The sequence below is a fragment of the Salvelinus alpinus genome, chromosome 16 (genome assembly GCF_045679555.1).
Source record: "Salvelinus alpinus chromosome 16, SLU_Salpinus.1, whole genome shotgun sequence".
NCBI classification, from domain to species: Eukaryota; Metazoa; Chordata; class Actinopteri; order Salmoniformes; family Salmonidae; genus Salvelinus; species Salvelinus alpinus.
In genome coordinates this window covers 29,769,278-29,797,108 of record NC_092101.1, presented here as the reverse complement: position 1 = coordinate 29,797,108, position 27,831 = coordinate 29,769,278, and the positions used below count along the sequence as shown (strand labels likewise).

At 44.3% G+C, this 27,831-nt stretch overlaps 2 protein-coding genes across 8 annotated transcripts in view; one reads left to right on the top strand and one right to left on the bottom strand.

The window, feature by feature from the left end:
* LOC139541315 (circadian locomoter output cycles protein kaput-like) overlaps nucleotides 1-9,376 on the top strand; it is a 44,228-nt gene extending 34,852 nt beyond the window's left edge. For 2 of the 7 annotated variants that reach the window (XM_071345827.1, XM_071345828.1), the window contains exons 6-22: nucleotides 1,776-1,924; nucleotides 2,052-2,143; nucleotides 2,481-2,570; nucleotides 2,654-2,774; nucleotides 2,954-3,067; nucleotides 3,218-3,336; nucleotides 3,507-3,589; nucleotides 4,027-4,133; nucleotides 4,259-4,406; nucleotides 4,578-4,659; nucleotides 5,072-5,225; nucleotides 5,336-5,430; nucleotides 5,524-5,673; nucleotides 7,177-7,335; nucleotides 7,540-7,979; nucleotides 8,138-8,378; nucleotides 8,474-9,376. In XM_071345827.1, the coding sequence (XP_071201928.1) occupies nucleotides 1,776-1,924; nucleotides 2,052-2,143; nucleotides 2,481-2,570; nucleotides 2,654-2,774; nucleotides 2,954-3,067; nucleotides 3,218-3,336; nucleotides 3,507-3,589; nucleotides 4,027-4,133; nucleotides 4,259-4,406; nucleotides 4,578-4,659; nucleotides 5,072-5,225; nucleotides 5,336-5,430; nucleotides 5,524-5,673; nucleotides 7,177-7,335; nucleotides 7,540-7,979; nucleotides 8,138-8,378; nucleotides 8,474-8,737 (2,608 nt within the window). In that variant the 3' untranslated portion in view covers nucleotides 8,738-9,376. Of the gene's footprint in view, nucleotides 1-1,775; nucleotides 1,925-2,051; nucleotides 2,144-2,280; nucleotides 2,397-2,480; nucleotides 2,571-2,653; nucleotides 2,775-2,953; nucleotides 3,068-3,217; nucleotides 3,337-3,506; nucleotides 3,590-4,026; nucleotides 4,134-4,258; nucleotides 4,407-4,577; nucleotides 4,660-5,071; nucleotides 5,226-5,335; nucleotides 5,431-5,523; nucleotides 5,674-7,176; nucleotides 7,336-7,539; nucleotides 7,980-8,137; nucleotides 8,379-8,473 lie in introns of those variants that run through there. The other 5 variants (XM_071345831.1, XM_071345832.1, XM_071345829.1 and 2 more) reach the window with 5 other exon arrangements.
* Nucleotides 9,377-18,072: 8,696 nt separating this feature from the next.
* LOC139541316 (putative divalent cation/proton antiporter TMEM165) lies at nucleotides 18,073-24,223 on the bottom strand. The gene is made up of 6 exons (XM_071345834.1): nucleotides 23,861-24,223; nucleotides 23,132-23,360; nucleotides 20,544-20,719; nucleotides 20,244-20,426; nucleotides 19,835-19,940; nucleotides 18,073-19,716 (listed from the first exon to the last, which is right to left on the bottom strand). Exons 1-6 carry the CDS (start codon nucleotides 24,008-24,010, stop codon nucleotides 19,640-19,642), a joined length of 921 nt encoding a protein of 306 aa, XP_071201935.1. The 5' UTR covers nucleotides 24,011-24,223; the 3' UTR covers nucleotides 18,073-19,639.
* Nucleotides 24,224-27,831: the final 3,608 nt, after the last annotated feature.

Here is a 27,831-nt window from a genome sequence, read left to right as displayed (position 1 = left end):
GAACTTGACACTCTCAACCTGCTCCACTGCAGCCCCGTCGATGAGAATGAAGGCGTGCTCGCTCCTTCTTTTCCCGTTAGTCCACAATCATCTCCTTTGTTTTGATCACGTTGAGGAAGAGGTTGTTGTCCTTGCACCACACGGTCAGGTCTCTGACCTCCTCCCTATAGGCTGTCTCATAGTTTTTTTGTAAAAAGAAAAATGTTAAAAATGTTACCCCCTTTTTCTCCCCAATTCCGTGGTATCCAATTGTTAGTAATTACTATCTTGTCTCATCGCTACAACTCCCGTACGGGCTCACACTGCTTCTTAACACAGCGCACATCCAACCCGGAAGCCAGCCGCACCAATGTGTCGGAGGAAACACCGTGCACCTGGCGACCTTGGTTAGCACGCACTGCGCCCGGCCCGCCACAGGAGTCGCTGGTGCGCGATGGGACAAGGATATCCCTACCGGCCAAACCCTAACCCGGACGACGCTAGGCCAATTGTGCGTCGCCCCACGGACCTCCCGGTCACGGCCGGCTGCGACAGAGCCTGGGCGCGAACCCAGAATCTCTGGTGGCACAGCTAGCGCTGCGATGCAGTGCCCTAGACCACTGCGCCACCCGGGAGGCCGGCTGTCTCATTGTTGTCGGTGATCAGGCCTACCACTGTTGTCATCAGCAAACTTAATGATGGTGTTGGAGTCGTGCCTGGCCGTGCAGTCATGAGTGAACAGGGAGTACAGGAGGGGGCTTAGCACACACCCCTGAGGGGCCCAAGTGTTGAGGATCAGCGTGGCGGCTGTGTTGTTACCTACCCTTACCACCTGGGGGCGGCCCGTCAGGAAGTCCAGGATTCAGTTGCAGAGGGAGATGTTTAGTCCCAGGGTCCTTAGCTCAGTGATGAGCTTTGAGGGCACTATGGTGTTGAACGCTGAGCTGTAGTCAATGAATAGCATTCTCACATAGGTGTTCCTTCTGTCCAGGTGTGAAAGGGCAGTGTGGAGTGCAATAGAGATGGCATCATCTGTGGATCTGTTGATGCGGTATGCAAATTGGAGAGGGTCTAGGGTTTCTGGGATAACGGTGTTGATGTGAGCCATGACCAGCCTTTCAAAGCATTTCATGGCTACAGACATGAGCGCTACGGGTCGGTAGTCATTTAGGCAGGTTACCTTAGTGTTCTATGGGACTATGGTGGTCTGCTTGAAACATGTTGGTATTGTAGACTCAGACAGGGAGAGGTTGAAAATGTCACTAAAGACACTTGCCAGTTGGTCTGCACATCCTCAGAGTACACGTCCTGGTAATCCGTCTGGCCCTGCGGCCTTGTGAATGTTGACCTGTTTAAAGGTCTTACTCATATCGGCTGCGGGGAGCATGATCACACAGTCGTCTGGAACAGCTGATGCTCTCATGCAAGTTTCAGTGTTACTTGCCTCGACGTGGGCAAAGAAGTTATTTAGCTCGTTTGGTATGCTCGTGTCACTGGGCAGCTCTCGACTGTGCTTCCCTTTGTAGTCTGTAATAGTTTGCAAGCCCTGCCTCATCCGACGAGCGTCTGAGCCGGTGTAGTACGATTCGATCTTAGTCCTGTATTGATGCTTTGCCTGTTTGATGGTTCGTCGGAGGGCATAGCGGGATTTCTTATTAGCTTCCGGGTTAGAGTCCCGCTCCTTGAAAGTGGCAGCTCTACCCTTTAGCTCAGTGCGAATGTTGCATGTAATCATTGTGTTGTTTTTGTTAGAATCTTAGTATGTGTATTCTTGTTTCTCATGTACAACCCTCCAGAGTATCCCGTAACAAGTCTGAGAAGAAGCGCAGAGACCAGTTCAATGTCCTCATCAAGGAGCTGGGTACCATGCTGCCAGGCAACACCCGGAAGATGGACAAGTCCACCATCTTACAGAAGAGCATCGACTTCCTGCGCAAGCATAAAGGTAAGGACCTCTCCTCCTCCTAGCCCTCGGATATCAACATGTCTGGAAGAATAGGAACATTTCTGTGTTTTTACCAAGCTGTCTGAGTATTTCACATCAGTTACTCCCCCATCTGTGTTTCTGTCAGAAATAGCTGCGCAGTCAGAGTCGAGTGAGATCCGACAGGACTGGAAACCTCCTTTTCTTAGTAATGAAGAGTTCACACAGCTGATGCTGGAGGTCAGTGGCACTTGACACACTGAAAGTACAGTAGTTTGCACATCCTTTCACTAAGAAGTATCTAGAAAGAAAGGATGTCAGTCCAAGGATATCAGTAGCAACATTCTGTACTGTTTTTGTAGTTAACTGAAGAAGGTTGACAACGAAACGTCTGTGAATTTTTTCCCCTGCCTGCTGTGTAAGCAAGAAAACCCCCCCACCCTTTTTGGTTTAACGCACCAAGGACTATTCAAGTTCAAGGTTGAGCGCAATGGTACCTGTTTTCTACATAGTTCACTTTCTCACATTCTATTTTGCAAGTAGATGGTGTTTTAACACACTGTTTTGTATCTGCTAGGCATTAGACGGCTTCTTCCTAGCAATTATGACAGATGGGAACATAATCTATGTCTCAGAGAGTGTTACATCTCTACTAGAACATCTTCCTGTAAGTATTCACTCCATACATATACATGAGTTAAGGTTGACATCCATGACCAAGGATTACATACATGTGTATGTTTGTTTCAGTCTGACCTGGTGGATCAGAACCTGTTGAACTTCCTGCCCCTGGTGGAACATTCAGACGTGTATAAAGCCCTGTCATCTCACATACTGGAGGGAGAGACGCTAACACCAGAGTATCTCAAGAGTAAGTACTGGAGCTGTTTAGTAGTTTCTATCATGTTCATGGTCTAAATGGCCTATGTCAAGTCAATTTGGCCACAGCATGCCATGAGCAGATGATTTGTTTCAGAACTAGATGAGTTCATTTAAACCAAGTCTATCAAATTGTACTCTGCTTTATTGTATGATTTAATTTGTTTTCAGCGAAAAACCAGTTAGAATTCTGTTGCCACATGCTCCGAGGGACGATCGACCCCAAAGAGCCTCCTGTGTATGAGTATGTTAAGTTCATCGGAAACTTCAAGTCCCTGAATAATGGTAAATTTTCATTATATTGATGTAGGAAAAAAATTGGCTTTGAATGTAGTACACAAGTAGCTGGTCTGTATTTGGTTTGTGACCATAAATGCACTTAGACTGACCAAAAGGCAACAATGACTAAGTTGTAATTTTCCCTTTCTCCTATAGTGCCTAACTCAACTCGAAATGGCTTGGAAGGGGTGATCCAGCGGTCACTCCGGCCCGCTTTTGAGGACCGAGTCTGTTTCATAGCAACTGTGAGATTAGCCAAACCACAGTTTATCAAGGTAAGACAATTGGAATTCTAGAGACTTATATATCACAGACTGCATATTTCGGTAGCTAGGTAACCAAGTATATCTAATGTTGTACTGTAAAGTCTTCTTAGTAGGAGCACTGTAAATTATTTTCTTTGTATGAGATGTAAACCTCTAGTTTTTCCTCACTCACCCCACAGGAGATGTGCACTGTTGAAGAACCCAATGAAGAATTCACCTCTAGACACAGCTTAGAATGGAAGTTCCTCTTCTTGGACCACAGGTAATGTGTGCTGTCTATATCCATGTCTGTGTGTGCTTACTTGCCAATGTCATGCAAGAGAGAGTTAGCCTCTAGCTGTGTGAGACTCAGCACAGCAGTCAGAACACAGTCCCAGTGAGAGTGTGTTTGGGTCAACTCTGTTAGCTGGCTGCTGTGTTCTATATCTGGGCCAGTCAGTCGGCTTGCTCTCTAGAGGAGACAGCTCTGAGTCTCAACCGTTTAGGAGCAACAGCACTAGATTGAGTACTTAGTGTTTAACTGCTACTGAAAACCTCTATTATACGAACCTTTGTAGACACTATGTCCAGAGGGTAATACAATGCTTTGTATGGGGTTTTAATGTGTTATTACTGCTTAAAAGGCTGAGAAACTGTATATCATTGTATTTGAATGGGTTATGTTGTCACATTAATAACATTGCTTGTTTATCTCCCCAGGGCTCCGCCCATAATAGGTTACCTGCCATTTGAGGTTCTGGGTACATCTGGATATGACTACTACCACGTAGATGACCTGGAGACACTGGCCAAATGCCATGAACACTGTGAGTCATTTTTTTGTCGCATTTGTGTATTTTGTAAGTGCACATTTTATGAGTGTGTTTTACTGTCCCATGTACAGATCTGTGACATCATCTCTCTCCTCTCTCTCTTTTGCTGTGTTCTGCAGTAATGCAGTATGGGAAGGGGAAATCGTGCTACTACAGGTTTCTCACCAAAGGGCAGCAGTGGATCTGGCTCCAGACCCATTACTACATCACCTACCACCAGTGGAACTCCAGGCCCGAGTTCATTGTCTGCACGCACACTGTCGTCAGGTGAAGATCGACTAATCACTAAAAAGGATATTCATATGCATATCTCACAACAAGTATCAATGTGTCAGTCATACTACATATAACCAGCAGTATTGCATTGATATCCTAAACACTATCACATACACTACCATCAGGAATGATGTTCAACCCTGTCTCTCTCTTGTGGAGCAGCTATGCTGAGGTGAGGGCTGAACAGCGCAGAGAGCTGGGGATTGTTGAGGAGTCACCGCCAGAGATCTCTGCAGTAGATAAGGTGAGACACTTATCAGACCAATGTGAGAACTTGCTGACCGCTGAATATAAGAAATCACTGAGTCCAGGAATAAAGAGGTGGCTGAGTTTGGTTAATGAGGTCTTGTTCAGTTTAAGGGATACGATGTCTCACTGTCTGTGACTCTCACTGGAGTAAGACATGGTTAAGTGCTCAGACAACAAGGATGATGTTAAAACATCTTTGGTGAGCAAACAGCGGGGTTATGGGTTTTGAATTCGTCCTTCAATCCCAGTAGTACGATCCTTCTTTTCACCAATCCAACTATGTTAGATCAGTGATTACCTCATGCAAGGGAGGAAGGAAGGATGTACTTCCCAAGTGTTCTAACAAGGCTTGGGAGTTCTAGTAGTGAGTCTCTACTGACTGTTCTATCTGCTCTCTCATCTCACAGCAGTCTCAGGACTCTGGTTCTGAGTCTCAACACCAGCTCAACACCTCCAGTCTGAAGGAGGCCCTAGAGGGCTTTGACCGCAGCCGCACGCCCTCGGCCTCCTCACACAGCTCCCGCAAGTCCTCGTCCCACACTGCTATCTCTAACCCAGCCTGTAAGCGCTGACCACATGACGTTACTACATCCATCTTGTCTAGTATGATGTCATCTGTCCTGAGAGCTTTTTTGATCCTAAGAGTAAGGTGTTTGTTTTTTCCTTCTCAGCACCTAAGCTTAAGACAGACAGGGGTACACCGGGATGCCAGTCCGTCTCTGCTATTGAGATGACATCACAGCGAAGATCATCCATCAGCAGTCAGGTCAGAGTGGGTTTCTTTAAGCTTGCGGTCAAGCCTCTCTATATTTGATAGTGATTTGGTTCCTAATGTAGTTCCTGTGCTTGTATCCAACAGCAATCGATGAGCTCCCAGCACACCCAGAACACAGGGCAGAACATGGCCCCATCCATGGTTCCACAACAACAACCGCAGCAGCAACAACAACTGCAACAGCAGCAACCACCACCACAACAGCAGCAGCTTCAGATCCAGCCTAGTGTCCAGGTGAGAAATATTCCTCATGATTGTAATTTGGCAGTTTCTTTTGCTAGAGCCAGTGACACAGAAACTCAGCAAAAGAATACGTCCTCTCACTGTCAACTGCGTTTATTTTCAGCAAACTTAACATGTGTAAATGTTTGTATGAACATAACAAGATTCAACAACTGAGACATAAACTGTGACTAACAGAAATGGAATAATGTGTCCCTGAACAAAGGGGGGTCAAAAGTAACAGTCAGTATCTGGTGTGGCCACCAGCTGCATTAAGTACTGCAGTGCATCTCCTCCTCATGGACTGCACCAGATTTGCCAGTTCTTGCTGTGAGATGTTACCCCACTCTTCCACCAAGGCAACTGCAAGTTCCCGGACATTTCTGGGGGGAATGGCCCTAGCCCTCACCCTCCGATCCAACAGGTCCCAGGCGTGCTCAATGGGATTGAGATCCAGGCTCTTCGCTGGCCATGGCAGAACACTGACATTCCTGTCTTGCAAGAAATCATGCATAGAATGAGCAGTGTGGTTGGTGGCATTGTCATACTGGAGGGTCATGTCAGGATGAGCCTGCAGGAAGGGTACCACATGAGGGAGGAGGATGTCTTCCCTGTAACGCACAGCGTTGAGAATGTCTGCAATGACAACAAGCTCAGTCCGATGATGCTGTGACACACCGCCCCAGACCACGACGGACCCTCCACCTCCAAATTGATCCCGCTCCAGAGTACAGGCCTCGGTGTAACGCTCATTCCTTCAACGATAAACACAAATCTAACCATCACCCCTGGTGAGACAAAACCGCGACTCGTCAGTGAAGAGCACTTTTTGCCAGTCCTGTCTGGTCCAGCGACGGTGGGTTTGTGCCCATAGGCGACATTGTTGCCGGTGATGTCTGGTGAGGACCTGCCTTACAACAGGCCTACATGCCCTAAGTCCAGCCTCTCTCAGCCTATTGAGGACAGTCTGAGCACTGATGGAGGGATTGTGTGTTCCTGGTGTAACTCGGTCAGTTGTTGTTGCCATCCTGTACCTGTCCTGCAGGTGTGATGTTCGGATGTACCAATCCTGTGCAGGTGTTGTTACACGTGGTCTGCCACTGCGAGGACGATCAGCTGTCCGTCCTGTCTCCCTGTAGCGCTGTCTTAGGCGTCTCACTGTACGGACATTGCAATTTATTGCTCTGGCTACATCTGCAGTCCTCATGCCTCCTTGCAGCTAGCCTAAGGCACATTCACGCAGATGAGCAGGGACCCTGGGCATCTTTATTTTTGTGTTTTTCAGAGTCAGTAGAAAGGCCTCTTTAGTGTCCTAAGTTTTCATAACCGTGACCTTAATTGCCTACCGTCTGTAAGCTGTTAGTGTCTTAACGACCGTTCCACAGGTGCATGTTCGTTAATTGTTTATGGTTCATCGAACAAGCATGGGAAACAGTGTTTAAACCCTTTACAATGAAGATCTGTGAGGTTATTTGGATTTTTACGAATTATCTTTGAAAGAGGTAACTTTGTTAGCCCATGGTACAGTTTTCCACCCAGATGGACGCAATGCAGCACCTGAAGGATCAGCTGGAGCAGAGGACCAGGATGATCGAGGCCAACATCCAGAGGCAGCAGCAGGAGCTCAGGCAGATCCAGGAAGAGCTCAACAAGGTGCAGGGCCATGGCCTACAGGTGAGCACTGCCCCCTACTGTCTGTCTGGGGAACAGCGCTATAGGGCCTCATATACTAACCACCACTCCCCTCTTATGTAGAACTGTGTGAGTACTTGAACCAAAAGGTCTGCACATTTGCGTGGATGCATGTATGTGTCATTATGCCTGTGTTTGTCTATGAAAGGAGATTCATCTTATTCTGTGGTATTTGCTCTGGTGCAGATGTTTCTCCAGCCGGGTACTAGTGGGCTGAGCCTGGGCTCTGTGCAGCTGGCACACGGGACCACCATGCAGCCAGGGGGTGCTCTCACCATGCAGGGCCAAGTGGTGTCTGCAGGCAGTCTGCAGGGCAGCATTCCACAGCAGCATACGGTCCAACAACAACCCCAGCAGCAGTCCCAGCCCCAACAACAGAACCTGTTACGAGACACCAGCTCTGTCCTCTCACAGTCTTCAGTGCGGTCGACTCACTCTCTGCCGCCCCAGCAGAGTGCCCTGCCGGCCTCCCTCTACAACACCATGATGATCTCTCAGCCCAACCAGGCCAATGTGGTCCAGATCGCCACCAGCCTGGCCCAGAACAGCAGCAACAACACAGCTGCCATGGCAAACTTTGCCCAGGACCGCTCGGGACAGATCAGGTACACGATGCCACCAACAGGGTATGTTCTCCTCTCACTCGGTATGCGCCACACTCAGTGGCTGATGTTACTGAGAAATATGCTGATTATCCACAGGATTTGCATACATTTTCATGTGTCTGTCTAAAGAAAAATCTGTTGCTCATTCATTACCACCCTCACTCCCTCATCTCTCTCAGGTTCCCTGCTGGCTCTCAGTTGCTGACTAAGCTGGTGACTGGGCCGATGGCGTGTGGAGCGGTCATGGTCCCTACAACCATGTTCATGGGCCAGGTGGTGACAGCGTTTGCTCCTCAGCAGGGCCAGACTCAGACCATCAGCATCGCCCAGCAGCAGCCTCAGCAGCAGGAGCAGCAGGCTCAGTCTCAGGCCGATGCCACACAGCAAGGGCTGGCCCAGCAACAAACACAGTTCCTCCAGGTGAAGTGACCACCAGAGAGTACCGTTTCTAAAGGTAGATCCGGTACTTGTCCCTATTCTGACCAGCCACTCACCTCTCTGTTCTTCCTTTCTAGGGCCCTCGGCTGCTCCATGGAAACCAGTCTACCCAGTTGATCCTGCAAACGGCGTTCCCACTGCAGCAGCAAGGAGCCTTCGCCAGCACACAACACCAGCAGCAGCAGCAGCTACAACAGCAACATCAGCAGCAGCAGCAACAACTCCAGCAGCAGCAACAACAACAGCAACAACAGCTCCAACAACAGCAGCAACAGGAGCAGCAGCTGGCCTCTCACAGGGCAGATAGCATGTCAGGCCGCTCCAGCACACAGCCCCAGTAACCTGACAACATCCGATCAGACATGTGGACTGAACCAAGTCTATTTGTCTGTGTGATGGGGTGAATAGATTGGTTGAGAAAGCAGTATTGAGACTATGCCTCTGAGGCTACCCTGCTTCAACTTGGTCTGTAGAGTTAGTGATGGATGGATCAATAGATGGATCTCTGGCTGCCTGCACTGAACTCATGAGCCACTGGCGCGTCAGATAGAAAACAATGCTGTGCTCACAGTGAGCACGGAGTCGCTCCGCTTCATGGCCATGCTCAGAACTCTCACCACCTCACCACTGTGACAGGGGCCAGTGCTTGTCCCCTACCCTGCCCTCTTCTTGTGTGTTCAGTGTGTGCTCCCGTCACCCTCACAGATGTTATTTATGCAGGACGATCCAGTCTGGAGCTTCAATCAAGGCTTCAAAGAAGTCCTACAGAGAGTAGACAGACGCCTCGTTTGTTTTCTGTTTTTCTCATATTGTTTTTCATGTCAAAGTAATTATGGGTCAGAAAATATTTTTAAGAATGTCATGTGGATTGAACTTTTATTGTACAGAACAAAAAATAATATGTAAATATATGGAAAAAAAGAAAAATAACTAATATTTTATATGATGCATGAAATGAAAAGCATAGTCTGTTATTTGTAGCTTTGAATATACCTTTTTTTCTAGTACTCTATGGAGAAAAGGAAACCTAAACACGCTTAATGGCTGATCTTTTCACAGATTTTCTTCTTCCCAGGGGCCGTGTGTCTTTATGGGACCGTGGGTGTGTAGCTGATGCTGCTGGTCGTGTCACAGTTTGTTTCATCCTCTTCCTCACTTTCGTAGTTTTAATAAAACTCCTCTATTGAGATTAAAAACAGAAATGTTTTAAAGTTACAATATTTTTTTAGAATATATATTGTGGTCCAAAGCGACATGTTGAGGACTAAATAGATACATGATTTTACTCAGAACAATATTTTAAATTGTAAATAAAGCAAAGACCCAAAGTTGACCAAATAGACTTTAAATGTATCCTATGGAAAGCTTATGAGCTCATTATTTTCTCTGCCATCATGCCTCATAACATTTGCCATAGCTATTCATAAACATTTTTTACACTTAAAAAGTCCTTAGTGTTTATCTTTAGTTGATTTAAATATGAGTGAGGCATTATGACTGTTTTAGAGTGGTCTCGTAACGCTCATAGCGATGCATGCAAAGTACCTCTAGGTACAGACTATACTAGTGCTTTACAATACTGTACTTTTTTAGCCCTAAAGGCTTGTGTAGAAAAATGATTATTCTCATATAAATATATATTCAATTACGTTTTAAATGGTCACAAAAATTACCTTAAACTCAGAAATGCAATTCACGCAGTGATATTTCTGCGCATTATCCTATTTCCGCCGTTAGAAATCTAGTGTCTGTTCTATGAATGAAATGCCATTATGTTCCTACTCTCTCCTGTCACTTGCAACTACAGCATGTTTATCTCCTATTAAGCTTTTTATGGGTTGGAAATGTCAGAACAAACAAAGGGGTGATATCTCTCCTCTTTAGAACATTAAATGATGGTGGATCTCATCAAATAAGTGTTTGGACAGAATGCCACTAGCAATTGTTGTGATCTGAGTTAATCTTCATGTGTTAATAAAGTCAGCTTGTCTGTTTTATCTAAAGCCAGTCAGACAGTGCTGGAGGCATTATAGTGTGTGGTGGGATGGGGGGTTACTGTTTTAACCAAGAGATGTTAAAATGCTAATCTGAGCTGCTGGGGTCATTAAAGTAAACATATAGCACTTATTTATACCTCTCTAACACTAAGTACCCCTTACAGACAGTATTCTCCACTTCTCAGTTGTTTGAATGGGAGAGAAACTGCAAAAAAAAATCCTAATGTGTACTATGGCTAAGCCCAGTCCAGACAAGAATAGAGCGAATGCTAAGGCTATTTGATCCATGACCTAGAACACAAATTACCTCTGAAATAAGTGAAACTGGTGTTAGTTGGACCTGCCAAGAGAATGAATTGAAACAATTCATCATACGGATAACAGATGTGGTATGTTTGAAGTTTTTCTGCTCCTGCTCCTCTGCCGCTTCTGTCAGACAGTACGTATATCCCCATGTAACTGTGTTATAAGGTGATGGTTTGATTGTCGTGCTGATGGGGTGTCGCTTGCCATGGCAAATTTAAAACTATGTTTGTTGAGTGGGGTCCTATGAACTGGTTGTAATGTACGTTGCCATATTAACTTCCATAGGGGATTTCCAGGTTTCTATTGTAAATGTTGTGGAGTGGGGCTCTTGGGGATCGAGCCTCTGGTTTTCCAAGCTGCTCATTTCTTGTCAGGGGCCTCTGTAGAATGGCACTTTAGTAGTAGTCGTATTGAATGTTAACTTGTCATGGTAAGGGACAGGATTAGTTATGTTCATCTCAAGAAAAAAACGATTGCCAAACTATTTAGTTATGCTTGCTTGGGCATTTCCCTATTTCCTCGATTTTCAGTGTGACAATCCTGAATCATGTGGTCAGAAAGAAGTTATTGTTTAATTGGTAGCATTTATCTTTGTGGTCTGTTCGATTTCAATTGACTTTTTTCTTGAGGACTGTGAAACCTACATTATTTCACTTTTTATTGGTGGAAGAAAATCACATATCAAACCTCTCTGGAATCACAGCACAACACTATGTAGAATGTCTGGGCCCTCTAGGGGTCATTTCCTGCTCCGGTCTCTAACATGGCTGGCTGCTCCAATCTACAGTGCATTGGGAAAGTATTCAGACCCATAGACTTTTTTCTAATTCTGATATGTTACAGCCTTATTCTAAAATTGATTAAATAGTTTTTTTCCTCCTCAATCTACACACAATACCCCATAATGACAAAGCAAAAACGTTAGATTTTTTATTTTAGCAAATGTATAAAATAAAAAAAGAGTACATTTACATAAGTATTCAAACCCTTTACTCAGTACTTTGTGTGTACCTTTGGCAGCGATTACAGCCTCGAGTCTTCTTGGGTATGACGCTACAAGCTTGGCACACCTGTATTTGGGGAGTTTCTCCCATTCTTCTCTGCAGATCCTCTTAAGCTCTGTCAGGTTGGATGGGGAGTGTTGCTGCACAGCTATTTTCAGGTCTCTCCAGAGAGTTCTATTGGGTCCGGGCTCTGGCTGGGCCACTCAGAGACTTGTCCCGAAGCCACTCCTGCATTGTCTTGGCTGTCTGCATAAGGTCGTTGTCCTGTTGGAAGGTGAACATTCACCCCAGTCTGAGGTCCTGAGCGCCCTGGAGCAGGTTTTCATCAAGGTTCTCTGTACTTTTCTCCGTTCATCTATACCTCGATCCTGACTAGTCTCCCAGTCCCTGCCGCTGAAAAACCTCCCCACGTCATGATGCTGCCACCACCATGTTTCACTGAAGGGATGGTGCCAGGTTTCCTCCAGATGTGACGCTTGGCATTCAGGCCAAAGAGTTCAATCTTGGTTTCATCAGAACAGAGAAACTTGTTTCTCATGGTCTGAGAGTCTATAGGTGCCTTTTGGAAAACTCCAAGCGGCTGTCATGTGTCTTTTACTGAGGAGTGACTTCTGTCTGGCTACTCTACCATAAAAGCCTGATTGGTGGAGTGCTACAGAGATGGTTGTTCTTCTGGAAGGTTCACCCATCTCCACAAAGGAACTCTAGAGCTCTGTCAGTGACATCGGGTTCTTGGTCACCTCCCTGACCAAAGCCCTTCTCCCACGATTGCTCAGTTCGAGCGGGCGGCCAGCTCTAAGAAGAGTCTTGGTGGTTCCAAACTTCTTCCATTTAAGAATGATGGAGGCCATTGTGTTCTTGGGGACCTTCAATGATGCAGAAATGTTTTGGTACCCTTCCCCAGATCTGTGCCTTGCCACAATCCTGTCTCGGAGCTCTATGGACAATTCCTTTGACCTCATGGCTTGGTTTTTGCTCTGACATGCACTGTCAACTGTGGGACCTTATGAAGACAGGTATGTGCCTTTCTAAATCATGTCCAGTCAATTGAAATTACTACAGATGGGCTTCAATCAAGTTGTAGAAACATCAAGGATGATCAATGGAAACAGGATGCACCTGATCTCAAATTCGAGTCTCATAGCAAAGGGTCTGAATACTTAAAAAAAAAAAATACATTTGCAAAAATGTCAAAAAACCTGTTTTCGCATTGTCATTTTGGGGTATTGTGTGTCGATTGATCAGGAAAAAAATATGTAATACATTTTAGAAAATCCTGTAATGTAATCAAATGTGGATTAAGTCAAGGGGTCTGAATACTTTCCAAATGCACAGTATGTTCATGTTGCAGTACCTCATGGCAAAACTGTCCCAGGCCCTTGTGTTTACAGTGCAGTAAGTCAGTCTGCTAGTCTCTGCTTTTTGAAATTCACCCTTAGTGCAAATGGTGGTCCCTGCTGCTAGGCTATTGGTGGTGCATTGCCATGCACAGCAGAACTTAGCTGGTACTTCTTATAACCACAAAGTTATTGTCTTGCGAGTAATGCATATCGACACAGATTTATTCAACACGTTGTATAGAAACTGTCCGTGGCTCTTACTTAAGTTGTTTGGTCACTGTGATTTTATAATATTTTTTGGGACACAAAGTAAACCTGTGCCACCAATGGCGTGATAAACCTTACAGCTACCAGTACCGGGTCAGGCAGTGCAATACTTGAATGAATGTAATTCAATATCAAACGCTAACATAGCTGTCTGAAGACGGTCATGCATAAATAAATTAATAGTTGAGGGCTTAGCAAAAAGTATTTTAACAGAAAACAAACCTCAGATTTTAAGATTATTTTTCTATGGCCAAGCTAGACCTCAAACGATGAATTGAGCGAGTAGATATATAACGTCATACACTGTAATATACTGCTTTCATTGTGTAGAAAAGAAAGCAAAACAAAAATCTACCAAATGAGTTACCTCAAATGAGAAAGGAATTAAACAAACTGTGACATGTGTGAGGACTGTTGATCTAATGTACCCAAAACAGAACTCATCATGAGCTCATCACGAGCTCATGGTTATGCAAAGGTGTACAGAAATATTTAAAGAAATACCTATTTGATATCATATATCCCCCCATGTAATTGGTTTCTTTTCCCCAATAAATGTTATAAATTCTCTCAAAATATTCCTCTGAAAATGTGATGAGGAATACTAGATAATTTGTTTTGTTTTTATTAAGTTTTAACAATTAGGAATGCTAGATTTTAATATTTTGGATCATCTCTAGGATGACCACATTCATGGTCTCTTTTAACAAATTACCCATATAAGACTTATCCACATGTTTATTGGACGTATCAAAGTAGGGATCCCTTATGTTGTATCTCAAAAGGCTACAATAAGGTAATTCAACCCAGACTATGTGAGGTGGGGGAAAATGGAGTGGTATTGATGTTTTGTATCCAAAGTGAAAGATGGGAATAAATTGTTATACCTGGTTTTAATACCCAGATGGAAAGCCCAATGTAAAAGGTGGTGAATCATGTTCTAATGTACAGTACCAGTCAAAAATCTGGACACACCTACTCACTCAAGGGTGATTCTTTATTTGTACTATTTTATACATTGTAGAATAATAGTGAAAACATCAAAACTATGAAATAACACATTGAATCATGTAGTAACCAAAAAAAGTGTTAAACAAATCAAAATATATTTTCAAATTAGCCACACTTTGCTTTGATGACAGCTTTGCACATTCTTGGCATTCTCTCAACGTGATTCACCTGGAATGCTTTTCCAACAGTCTTGAAGGAGTTGCCACATATTCTGAGCACTTGTTAGCTGCTTTTCCTTCACTCTGCAATCCAACTCATCCCAAACCATCTCAATTGGGTTGGGGTCGGGTGATTGTGGAGGCGGGTCGCCTGATGCCCTTACACAGCATGGAGGTGTGTTGTGTCGTAGTCCTGTTGAAAAACAGATCGTCCCACTAAGCGCAAACCAGATGGGATGGCGTGTCGCTGCAGAATATTGTGTTAGCCATGCTAGTTAAGTGGGCCTTGAATTCTAAAATACCTCTGCAGTAGAGGTAACACTGGGTCGGTCTTCCTTTGCTGTGGCGGTCCTCATGAGAGGCAGTTTCATCATAGCACTTGATGGTATTTGCAACTTCACTTGAAGAAGTTCTTGCAATTTTCCAGATTGACTGACCTCCATGTCTTAAAGTAATGATGGACTGTTGTTTCTCTTTGCTTATTTGAGCTGTTCTTGCCATAATATGGACTTGGTTTGTACCTAACAGGGCTATCTTCTGTATACCACCCCTACCTTGTCACAACACACCTGATTGGCTCAAACGCATTAAGGAAAGAAATAACACAAATTAACTTTTAACAAGGCACACCTGTTAATTAAAATGCATTCTAGGTGACTACCTCATGAAGCTGGTTGAGAGAATGCCAAGAGCGAGTAAAGCTGTCAAGGCAAAGGGTGGCTACTTTGAAGAATCTTTAATATAAAATATTTTCATTTGTTTAACACTTTTTTTGGTTACTACATGATTCCATATGTGTTATTTCATAGTTTTGATGTCTTCATTTATTCTACAATGTAGAAAATATTAAAAATAAAGAAACCCTGGAAAGAGTAGGTGTGTCCAAACTTTTGACTGGTACTGTACGCACTAGAAGTTCTGAATGTCTATCAGTGAGTGTTTTTCTCTCTATCATTTAATCTTTGTATGTGTGGTGTTCTTTGCAGAACACTTGTTTGGCTCATGAAATGAATCTGTGCAGTACACTTTGCAGAAAGCACCTGGAACTGGAAAATGCTGTTTTAATACTCAATATCTCTTAGCCCTTGGCTATAACTCAATGTTGCCATGTGTCACTTTTTACACCAGCTGTTCTTGACTTGGGCCAACCCATAATACTTTTAATTATAGAATTAGAACAAGTAGAATGGACAGTTTGTAGTTCAATGTATTTCTCAGCATTTTAGTCAAGTAAAAAATTCCACAACCTCTGGGTAGTTCTGTGACACCATATTAGTTGAACCACAAAATTCAAACACATTGATCCTTGAGGGTGCCCAGAAATCAGTAGAACGGACCAACATACAGTTGAAGTCGGAAGTTTACATACACTTAGGTTGGAGTCATTAAAACTAGTTTTTCAACCACTCCACACATTTCTTGTTAACAAACTATAGTTTTGGCAAGTCGGTTAGGACATCTACTTTGTGCATGACACAAGTAATTTTTCCAACAATTGTTTACAGACAGATTATTTCACTTATAATTAATTCATTGTATCACAATTCCAGTGGGTCAGACGTTTACATACACTAAGTTGACTATGCCTTTAAACAGCTTGTAAAATTCCAGAAAATGACGTCATGGCAATAGAAGCTTCTGATAGGCTAATTGACATAATTTGAGTCAATTGGAGGTGTACCTGTGGATGTATTTCAAGGCCTACTTTCAAACTCAGTGCCTCTTTGCTTGACATCATCATGGGAAAATCAAAAGAAATCCTCAGAAAAAAAATTGTAGACCTCCACAAGTCTGGTCCATCCTTGGGAGCAATTTCGAAACGCCTGAAGGTACCACGTTCATCTGTACAAACAATAGTATGCAAGTATAAACACCATGGGACCACGCAGCCGTCATACCCCTCAGGAAGGAGACGCGTTCTGTCTCCTAGAGATGAACGTACTTTGGTGCGAAAAGTGCAAATCAATCCCAGAACAACAAAGGACCTTGTGAAGATGCTGGAGGAAACAGGTACAAAAGTATCTATATCCACAGTAAAATGAGTCCTATACCGACATAACCTGAAAGGCTGCTCAGCAAGGAAGAAGCCACTGCTCCAAAACCATCATAAAAAAAGCCAGACTACGGTTTGCAACTGCACATGGGGACAAAGATCGTACTTTTTGGAGAAATGTCCTCTGGTCTGATGAAACAAAAATAGAACTGTTTGGCCATAATGACCATCATTATGTTTGGAGGAAAAAGGGGGAGGCTTGCAAGCCGAAGAACACCATCCCAACCGTGAAGGACGGGGGTGGCAGCATCATGTTGTGGGGGTGCTTTGCTGCAGGAGGGCCTGGTGCACTTTACAAAATAGATGGCATCATGAGGGAGGAAAATTATGTGGATATATTGAAGCAACATCTCAAGACATCAGTCAGGAAGTTAAAGCTTGGTTGCAAATGGGTCTTCCAAATCGACAATGACACCAAGCATACTTCCAAAGTTGTGGAAAAATGGCTTAAGGACAACAAAGTCAAGGTATTGGAGTGGCCATCACAAACCCTGACCTCAATCCGATAGAACATTTGTGGGCAGAACTGAAAAAGCGTGTCAGAGCAAGGAGGCCTACAAACCTGACTCAGTTACACAAGCTGTCAGGAGGAATGGGCCAAAATTAACCCAACTTATTGTGGGAATCTTTTGGAAGGCTACCCGAAACGTTACCCAAATACTAATTGAGTGTATGTAAACTTCTGACCCACTGGGAATGTGATAAAATGAAAGAAGCTGAAATCATTCCTAACTATTATTCTGACATTTCACATTCTTAAAATAAAAAGTGGTGATCCTAACTGACTTAAGACAGGTAATTTTTACTAGGATTAAATGTCAGGAATTGTGAAAAACTGAGTTAATGTGTTTGGCTAAGGTGTATGTAAACTTCCGACTTAAACTGTATTTAATTATTCTCATAGTACCCATATTAAAAAAGACACTACGGTGGCCTGATTTATTTGGGAGTTTCATCCCTTGAACCCTGTGTGGACTTAAACTTAAAGTGCAGTCTGTTCTACCCATTCTATTTCTATGGTGCTAACCCTGCTCTGCAGCATAGCTAAATTAAGTTGTGTGAAAACCTTAAGACACATATTCTGAAGGCATTTTAATATCACTGCAAGGAGTGTACTGCTATAAATTAATTTCTAGAGCCAGACCAATCTTACATAAACGAAACATAATGGAACATTTTAAAGCAAACAGTGCTGTTTTCTCCCCTTATTCAATAAAAACAACTATTGATGTTTTCAGTTGAAGAATCATTTGATGGACAAACCAAACCAGAAATCGAGTGTCAATGGTCAGGTAAGAAACCTGCTTGCAATTCGCTGCAATCACTCATATCCGGCAAGTAACTGAAAGGTTGCTAGTTCAAATCCCTGAACTGACTAGGTGAAAAATCCATCTGTGCCCTTGAGCAAGGCACTTAACCCTAATTGCACCTGTAAGTCGCTCTGGATAAGACTGAGCGTCTGCTAAATAACAAATGTTAATATCCAGAATAACTTGGTACATAAAATGTAGGGGCTGAAAAAGTAGTTAAGGTAAGAGAGTCTAGGCAAGACAGGTTTTATTGAGCATTTAAGCATTGATCAGGCTTTACAACAATCAAAAGTTAATCTGTCTCAAACCACGTACATGTACACGCCTGTTTGGTCGTCACAGGGTACAACTGGTCAAATATTGACAATGGAGTCACATTACCCTGTGCACTTAAAAAAAAAAAGTATTCTTTTCTACAGTACCTTCAAAAAAATACAAAACTTAACAAGAACAAAATCCTCATCTGTGCCTCAAAGTTGTAAATAAATACCATAACCAACCACTCAGGACAGGTGCAGTAGACTTAGTGGCTTAGGTCCTTTTTAATCGGCAGTGAAATTTAGGAGGAAGCAAAGAAATATTTTGTTCCATGATTTCGTCGCTAGTAGGCATCAGACAGAACCTCTTAATAAACCCTAGTAGCAATAAGAGTGGCAGACAGACCAGAGGAGGCTGGTGGGGGAGCTATAGGAGGAAGGGCTCATTGTAATGGCTGGAATGGAATTAATGGAACGGAGTCAAACGGGGTTTGATACTGTTCCATTCCAGACATTGAGCCCGTCCTCCTATAGCTCCCCCCACAGCTGGGGACAGACTGGCCGTGGGGTGTTTCCCCCCCTCTGCTGCCTTGAGGCCGGAATGTAGAATACTGACACTGAATGGGTTACTGCTGCTTCAAGATCCCCATGATGCTTAGAACTGGCATGTCCTGTCTAGCAGATGGAAATCACTGAACAGTAATATTCACAACCGTGAAAAGATTCCCATCCCCGATACAGATGGAGAAATGGTAGATCAACTAATTATGGGGTTTATGAAGCAAAGGCAGCCCAATGTTACTGTTCTCAGATGACATTCTGAGGGGAACAAAACGTATGGGAGTTGGCCTGAGGCCTGGCCATAGATCACAGGGACTGAATCGCTTCACAGTGGCCATAACACTGCACTCTATGGGACAAACCTGGAGTCAGTGTTCAGCCGGCATATTTTTTGTTGTTGTACTTTTCCTATTGAAAAGCAATATCCCAAGTATAAATACAGTAAAGTACACACAAGGGTAAAATGTTTTTTTTGGGGGGGGGACAACTGCAAACTTCAAGGAGTAGGGCTTTTGATGAGTTGGTCTGATGGTGCCCTATGATGTCATTGACCTCCCGGCTTGCTTGAGGAACAATACTGGCGCAATAGAGAACAAAAGAGGAAAGCGCCCCCCGTTACGTAAATCAGGTGTTAAATGAGGTGAAAATTAGACTGGAGTAGGACTTTAAAGCATAATATAATAATAAGGATGGGGAATTAATGAATAAACAGACCCAAGCTCAGTACTGACGGGCCTGAGTGTGAGGGAGAGGTAAGTCTTGTTCTTGGTGTAGGCCACAGGACTCAGACCGGTGAGGGATCACAGACTTAGCAAGACTAGAGAACAGAAATCACACACACACACACTCGCTCAGTCCCATTAGAGAATATTCTCCATATTTCTCCCTCTCAACCACACACACACACACACACACACTAAATAAACATAGTTGAGCTTTACAGATATGTACAAAATTTGCCTGAAAGTCTTCCCTCCAATTAGAATCCAGCATCCGGTTTGATGAAGAGGGCAGAGAAGGCAAAGGCCAGGAACATGATCCCACCAATGATTGTAACTGAGGAGGAGAGAAAAACAGTCCATAACACAATTCTGATGACTACTACATGTATTACAGTATAGGCTATGATGACCACTTGACCAGGAACACTGAAAGGAAGAAAATAAAACATTACCAGTTCTGACAGAAATCTTCTGTGCAATCATCCTTCCTCCAACCACAGCCAGTCCTGTGCACAGACAGTGTCCCAGAGTACCACCCACCGCCACTCCAAAAGGATCCTGAGACAGAGCATTGGCTTATGACACCTTTAACATTCTCACAGAACCAAAAAGCATGACAGTAGAGTAGAAAGAACGCACAACAATAATTCCCTAACAATATAATTCCTTTTGAGTATACACAGCAACAGTAACTCTTCATCCTGACCATAATAATTAACTGACTTTGTATCCACTGTAAAATGCTTTGCAGCCACACCTAAGCATTATAGCCTTGGTTTGAAGTCAGTGTAACATTTGCCAGAATGTCCCATTTTGACTAGGCAAGCAGACAGACTCAACAGTGGCGCTGTCAGGACTCACCTCCTGGGCACCCAGGATGATGGTGGTGAGCTGAGAGCGATCTCCCCACTCTGCCAGGAAGGTGAGGGTGAAGGCCTGGATGAACACAGGCGAGATGAAGCTGTGCCACTTCCTCTGAGGATGGCTTGATCCTGAGCCCGACTCCACATCTGCAGCCCCATTTAGCAGCTTAGACATCTGCAGCTATAGGAAATAGGAATACAAGCCAACCATTGAATCCCTAGAACAAGATACAGCAAGGTAATATGAAAATGCATAACAATATGCAAATGTGGGGATGGGCCGTGTGTGTGTACAGACCTCCTCATCCTTCTTTTTAATATCAGCCTGCACCTCCTCCAGCTCCTCCTGGCCCTCGTCTGGACTCATCTTCAGCCCCTCTCTCAGCATGCGCACACCAAAGATGGCGAACAGAGCCGTAGACACGTAGTATGTGTAGATCCTGGGGATGATGGTGGTGGCATAGCCAAACATCACTGATAAAAACACAAGAGGGTCTTGGTTAGACAAAGAACAGGCAGGGTGACGGCCCTGTAGTCTGTACAGATCCAAATATTCAGACAAACATTCGGACAAACCCAGGATTCATCAGTGGTACCTCCACTAATTGGGATACATTAATGAACTTAGAAGCCATGTCACATCCATTCTAATCACAGGGTGCTTTCTGCATAGAAAAGTCTTGGGTGGGCCACCTAAGTGTTTTTTCGGGCCGCTTATGTCCAAACATTAAAACAAATATTTTTTAAATGACAAATTGTTGTGATTGTAAAGCTCTCCGTGTAATCTTAAACAACTCAAACTTTGTTTAAGTTTACGAAATAAAGTTTGTAGAAAAGATAATGGACCTAGATATTTTTAAATAAGATAACTAACAATCACCAAAATAAAAGCTAGGCATTCAGGAGTATTTTGGTCACGGCATGAGGCCCCCCATTGATGTTGTTATAATGTTTGAGTCATTCGATAGAATAAGACATGGCAAATTGTGTAGAATTTCAGAATTTGCTATAAAACTGAATTTCTTTCTCTCAGCATCAAAGCAAAATGTGTAAAATTGCAGGAAATTAGCAAACTGCAACATTGTATCTCCGCCACATGGCAAAATGTGTAGAATTGCATAAAATTAGCTTTAAAAGAGCAAAATTGCATCCCTGCAGAAAACAGGAGGGCCTCTAAAATGTTTGGTCACCTACTACACCATTGACCATGGCCATGTCCACGCCCCTGCCATGCCCACCACCTACAGTTGAAGTCGGAAGTTTACATGCAGCCAAACGCATTTAAACTCAGTTTTTCAATTCCTGACATTTAATCCCAGTAAAAATTCCCTGTCTTAGGTCAGTTAGGATCACCACGTCATTTTAAAAATGTGAAATGTCAAAATCATAGTAGAGAAAATGATTTATTTCAGCCTTTATTTCTCTCATCACATTCCCAGTGGGTCAGAAGTTTACATACACTCAAATAGTATTGGGTAGCATTGCCTTTAAATTGTTTAACTTGGGTCAAACGTTTTGGGTAGCCTTCCACAAGCTTCCCACATTAAGTTGGGTGAATGTTGGCCCATTCCTCCTGACATAGCTGGTGTAACTGAGTCAGGTTTGTAGACCTCCTTGCTCGTACACGCCTTTTCAGTTCTGCACACAAATGTTCTATATGATTGAGGTCAGGACTTTGTTGTCCTTAAGCCATTTTGCCACAACTTTGGAAGTATGCTTGGGGTCATTGTCCATTTGGAAGACCCATTTGCGAACAAGCTTTAACTTCCTGACTGATGTCTTGAGATGTTGCTTCAATATGTCCACATAATTTTCCTCCCTCATGATGCCATCTATTTTGTGAAGTGCACCAGTCCCTCCTGCTGCAAAGCACCCCCACAACACGATGCTGCCACCCCCGTGCTTCACGGTTGGGATGGTGTTCTTCGGCAAACATAATGATAGTCATTATGGCCAAACAGTTCTATTTGTTTCATCAGACCAGAGGACATTTCTCCAAAAAGTACGATCTTTGTCCCCATGTGCAGTTGCAAACTGGCTTTTTTTATGGTGGTTTTGGAGCAGTGGCTTCTTCCTTGCTGAGCGGCCTTTCAGGTTATGTTGATGTAGGACTCGTTTTTCTGTGGATGTGGATACTTTTGTACCCATTTCCTCCAGCATCTTCACAAGGTCCTTTGCTGTTGTTCTGGTATTGATTTGCACTTTTCGCACCAAAGTACGTTCATCTCTAGGAGACAGAACGTGTCTCCTTCCTGAGCGGTATGCCGGCTGCGTGGTCCCATGGTGTTTATCCTTGCCTACTGTTTGTACAGATGAACATGGTACCTTCAGGCATTTGGAAATGGCTCACAAGGATGAACCAGACTTGTGGAGGTCTACAATTTTTTTCTGAGGTCTTGGCTGATTTCTTTTAATTTTCCCATGATGTCAAGCAAAGAGGCACGTAGTTTGAAGGTAGGCCTTGAAATACATACACAGGTACACCTCCAATTGACTCAAATTATGTCAATTAGCCTATCAGAAGCTTCTAAAGCCATGACATCATTTTCTGGAATTTTCCAAGCTGTTTAAAGGCAGTCAACATAGTGTATGTAAACTTCTGACCCACTGGAATTGTGATACAGTGAATGATAAGTGAAATAATCTGTCTGTAAACAATTGTTGGAAAAATTACTTGTGTCATGCACAAAGTAGATGTCCTAACCGACTTGCCAAAACTATAGTTTGTTAACAAGAAATGTGTGGAATGGTTGAAAAACGAGTTTTAATGACTCCAACCTAAGTGTATGTAAACTCCCGACTTCAACTGTATACCCCATTTTGAACCAGGAAACCCCCCCAGAAAAAAACCCAGGATCATCAGCCCCCCCCATCGCATCCACTAACCTGAGATGCAGGTCATAAAGCCAAGGGCTAGTATTGCCCCCAACAGCACGGTCAGGCGGTTGTAGCGCATTGCCATGATGGCAGCGATGAAGAAAGTCTTGTCTCCCAGCTCAGAGACAATGATGACAGAGATGGCAGCTACAAAGGCATGGATGAAGCCCAGGTTCTCGGATTTGCTGGAGTCATTTCCACTGACCTCGGGGCCAATGGCGTGAGCAGTAGGTGCTTTCTGTTGAAGGGGGAAACAAATGTCACTTCAGGTCCACAACAGGTTGGCCATGAAAACCATGTTATGATTTGTATGTCCACATACTGTATCTTGGAATGTGTAAAGTCTGTCTAATTGAAGCGGGTAGTCAAGTCACGTAGAGGGAGGGGCACAATAATACTTGTTAACTATGAGAATCAATTACTTCACTCATTGCCAGTTCAACTTCCTGACTTGGGCTCGTGACATGGACATAACAACGCGGAACTGAACACCACAGGAGCTGGAAAGGAACAGCCAGCTAACGTTAGCTTTGTCTTCCCTAAAACGTGAACCTCGAAAGGAGGTCAGTGACTAGGGGAATATATACTGGTGGCGGTGACGTTGCTTTGGCTAGCTAGTTAGCATTAGCTATCTATGTGGAATGCTTTCGAGTTGCTAACCATAGTTAGCTAGTATGCTACCGTTAGCATGCATGGGAAACATCGGTGTATTACATTTTATTGATGATTGCTAGCTACCTCTTGTGGCGTTTGTTCTTGGACATGTTTGTGTTCCTCCTGGATCCCAGCAACTCTGACCGACAGCAACACCGCGACAGCCATGGGCAGCAGGACACATATCACACTTCTGTTAGCCCTTCCATCCCTTACGCCGGCCAGGAGAAGCATTTCAGCGAAGCGTGCAGATTGTGTTAAAAAGCGGATAATAAGGGCAATTTGTAGTAGCGTAGCTATGTGTTAAATTATCAAAATTACTGCCCCCTGATTGCATGAATCACTCGGTATAATTAGCTGTAAACGGCCTAACTACATAGCTAGCTAGTAGAGAAGGCAATCTGTCCCTCACTGACTGATCGAACTCATACGGGATGTGAAGTTGTTACCTGAAAGACAAGTAAACAAACCACTTATGTGATTGGACCGCTGAATGGAGGACGTGTATGTAATGTCCCTACGTACCTACTCTGCAGTACTGTCATTGGCTATTTCAACTTTCAATTTTTAGATGTCATGGAAAATGTCAGACACCATTCGAATTTCTCCTAAAATTAAGAAAAATATATTTATTCATTGGGATCTCATTGGTTTTATTTTTATGCATGGGAGAGTGCTTCTGTCCAAGGCAGAGGGACTGTCTCGCTTTGTGTACTTCTCATTATCTTTATTTGTAAATCCCTCTACCTGTATAGAGATCATCAAGATCTTTCTTGACTTCATCTGGAAAAATAATTATTTCAAACGGAAAAAAGTCAGTCCTCTCAAATAAATCAAATCAAATCAAATCAAATTTTATTAGTCACATACACATGGTTAGCAGATGTTAATGCGAGTGTAGCGAAATGCTTGTGCTTCTAGTTCCGACAATGCAGTAATAACCAACAAGTAATCTAACCTAACAATTCCACAACTACTACCTTATACACACACACAAGTGTAAAGGGATAAAGAATATGTACATAAAGATATATGAATGAGTGGTGGTACAGAACGGCATGGCAAGATGCAGTAGATGGTATAGAGTACGGTATATACATATGAGATGAGTACTGTAGGGTATGTAAACATAAAGTGGCATAGTTTAAAGTGGCTAGTGGTACATGTATTACATAAAGATGGCAAGATGCAGTAGATGATATAGAGTACAGTATATACATATGAGATGGGTAATGTAGGGTATGTAAACATTATATTAAGTGGCATTGTTTAAAGTGGCTAGTGGTACATTTTTACATAATTTCCATCAATTCCCATTTTTAAAGTGGCTGGAGTTGAGTCAGTATGTTGGCAGCGGCCGCTAAATGTTAGTGGTGGCTGTTTAACAGTCTGATGGCCTTGAGATAGAAGCTGTTTTTCAGTCTCTCGGTCCCTGCTTTGATGCACCTGTACTGACCTCGCCTTCTGGATGATAGCGGGGTGAACAGGCAGTGGCTTGGGTGGTTGTTGTCCTTGATGATCTTTATGGCCTTCCTGTGACATCGGGTGGTGTAGGTGTCCTGGAGGGCAGGTAGTTTGCCCCCGGTGGTGCGTTCTGCAGACCTCACTACCCTCTGGAGAGCCTTACGGTTGTGGGCGGAGCAGTTGCCGTACCAGGCGGTGATACAGCCCGACAGGATGCTCTCGATTGTGCATCTGTAGAAGTTTGTGAGTGCTTTTGGTGACAAGCCGAATTTCTTCAGCCTCCTGAGGTTGAAGAGGCGCTGCTGCGCCTTCTTCACAACGCTGTCTGTGTGGGTGGACCAATTCAGTTTGTCCGTGATGTGTACACCGAGGAACTTAAAACTTTCCACCTTCTCCACTACTGACCCGTCGATGTGGATAGGGGGGTGCTCCCTCTGCTGTTTCCTGAAGTCCACAATCATCTCCTTTGTTTTGTTGACGTTGAGTGTGAGGTTATTTTCCTGACACCACACTCCGAGGGCCCTCACCTCCTCCCTGTAGGCCGTCTCGTCGTTGTTGGTAATCAAGCCTACCACTGTAGTGTCATCCGCAAACTTGATGATTGAGTTGGAGGCGTGCATGGCCACGCAGTCGTGGGTGAACAGGGAGTACAGGAGAGGGCTCAGAACGCACCCTTGTGGGGCCCCAGTGTTGAGGATCAGCGGGGTGGAGATGTTGTTACCTACCCTCACCACCTGGGGGCGGCCCGTCAGGAAGTCCAGGACCCAGTTGCACAGGGCGGGGTCGAGACCCAGGGTCTGGAGGGTACTATGGTGTTAAATGCTGAGCTGTAATCGATGAACAGCATTCTCACATGGGTATTCCTCTTGTCCAGATGGGTTAGGGCAGTGTGCAGTGTGGTTGCGATTGCGTCGTCTGTGGACCTATTGGGTCGGTAAGCAAATTGGAGTGGGTCTAGGGTGTCCGGTAGGGTGGAGGTGATATGGTCCTTGACTAGTCTCTCAAAGCACTTCATGATGACGGAAGTGAGTGCTACGGGGCGGTAGTCGTTTAGCTCAGTTACCTTAGCTTTCTTGGGAACAGGAACAATGGTGGCCCTCTTGAAGCATGTGGGAACAGCAGACTGGGATAAGGATTGATTGAATATGTCCGTAAACACACCAGCCAGCTGGTCTGCGCATGCTCTGAGGACGCGGCTGGGAATGCCGTCTGGGCCTGCAGCCTTGCGAGGGTTAACACGTTTAAATGTTTTACTCACCTCGGCTGCAGTGAAGGAGAGCCCGCAGGTTTTGGTAGGGGGCCGTGTCAGTGGCACTGTATTGTCCTCAAAGCGGGCAAAAAAGTTGTTTAGCCTGTCTGGGAGCAAGACATCCTGGTCCGCGACGGGGCTGGTTTTCTTTTTGTAATCCGTGATTGACTGTAGACCCTGCCACATACCTCTTGTGTCTGAGCTGTTGAATTGCGACTCGATTTTGTCTCTGTACTGGGACTTAGCCTGTTTGATTGCCTTGCGGAGAGAATAGCTACACTGTTTGTATTCGGTCATGCTTCCGGTCACCTTGCCCTGGTTAAAAGCAGTGGTTCGCGCTTTCAGTTTCACGCGAATGCTGCCGTCAATCCACGGTTTCTGGTTTGGGAATGTTTTAATCGTTGCTGTGGGTACGACATCGTCAATGCACTTCCTAATGAACTCGCTCACCGAATCAGCATATTCGTCAATATTGTTGTTGGACGCAATGCGGAACATATTCCAATCCGCGTGATCGAAGCAGTCTTGAAGCGTGGATTCAGATTGGTCGGACCAGCGTTGAACAGACCTGAGCGCGGGAGCTTGTTGTTTTAGTTTCTGTTTGTAGGCTGGAATCAACAAAATGGAGTCGTGGTCAGCTTTTCCGAAAGGGGGGCGGGGGAGGGCCTTATATGCGTCGCGGAAATTAGTATAACAATGATCTAGGGTTTTTCCAGCCCTGGTAGCACAATCGATATGCTGATAGAATTTAGGGAGTTTTGTTTTTAGATTAGCCTTGTTAAAATCCCCAGCTACGATGAATGCAGCGTCAGGGTGTGTGGTTTCCAGTTTACAAAGAGTCAGATAAAGTTCGTTCAGGGCCATCGATGTGTCTGCTTGGGGGGGAATATATACGGCTGTGATTATGATTGAAGAGAATTCCCTTGGTAGATAATGCGGTCGACATTTGATTGTGAGGAGTTCTAGATCAGGTGAACAGAATGACTTGAGTTCCTGTGTGTTGTTATGATGATCACACCACGTCTCGTTAATCATAAGGCATACCCCCCCGCCCCTCTTCTTACCAGAAAGATGTTTGTTTCTGTCGGCGCGATGCATGAAGAAACCAGCTGGCTGCACCGACTCCGTTAGCGTCTCTTGAGTTAGCCATGTTTCCGTGAAGCAGAGCACGTTGCAATCCCTGATGTCTCTCTGGAATGCTACCCGTGCTCGGATTTCATCAACCTTATTGTCAAGAGACTGGACATTGGCGAGTAGTATGCTAGGGAGTGGAGCGCGATGTGCCCGTCTCCGAAGCCTGACCACGAGACCGCCTCGTTTGCCCCTTTTACGGCGTCGCACA

Excerpts from the sequence above, each read along its gene's own strand:
- LOC139541316 (XM_071345834.1), bottom strand. The coding sequence starts at position 24,010 with ATGCTTCTCCTGGCCGGCGTAAGGGATGGAAGGGCTAACAGAAGTGTG. Across the intron at positions 23,361-23,860 it reads AAGAACAAACGCCACAAGAG|AAAGCACCTACTGCTCACGC; the intron begins GTAGCTAGCAAT and ends CCCCTTCAACAG. Across the intron at positions 20,427-20,543 it reads TTAAAAAGAAGGATGAGGAG|CTGCAGATGTCTAAGCTGCT; the intron begins GTCTGTACACAC and ends TATTTCCTATAG.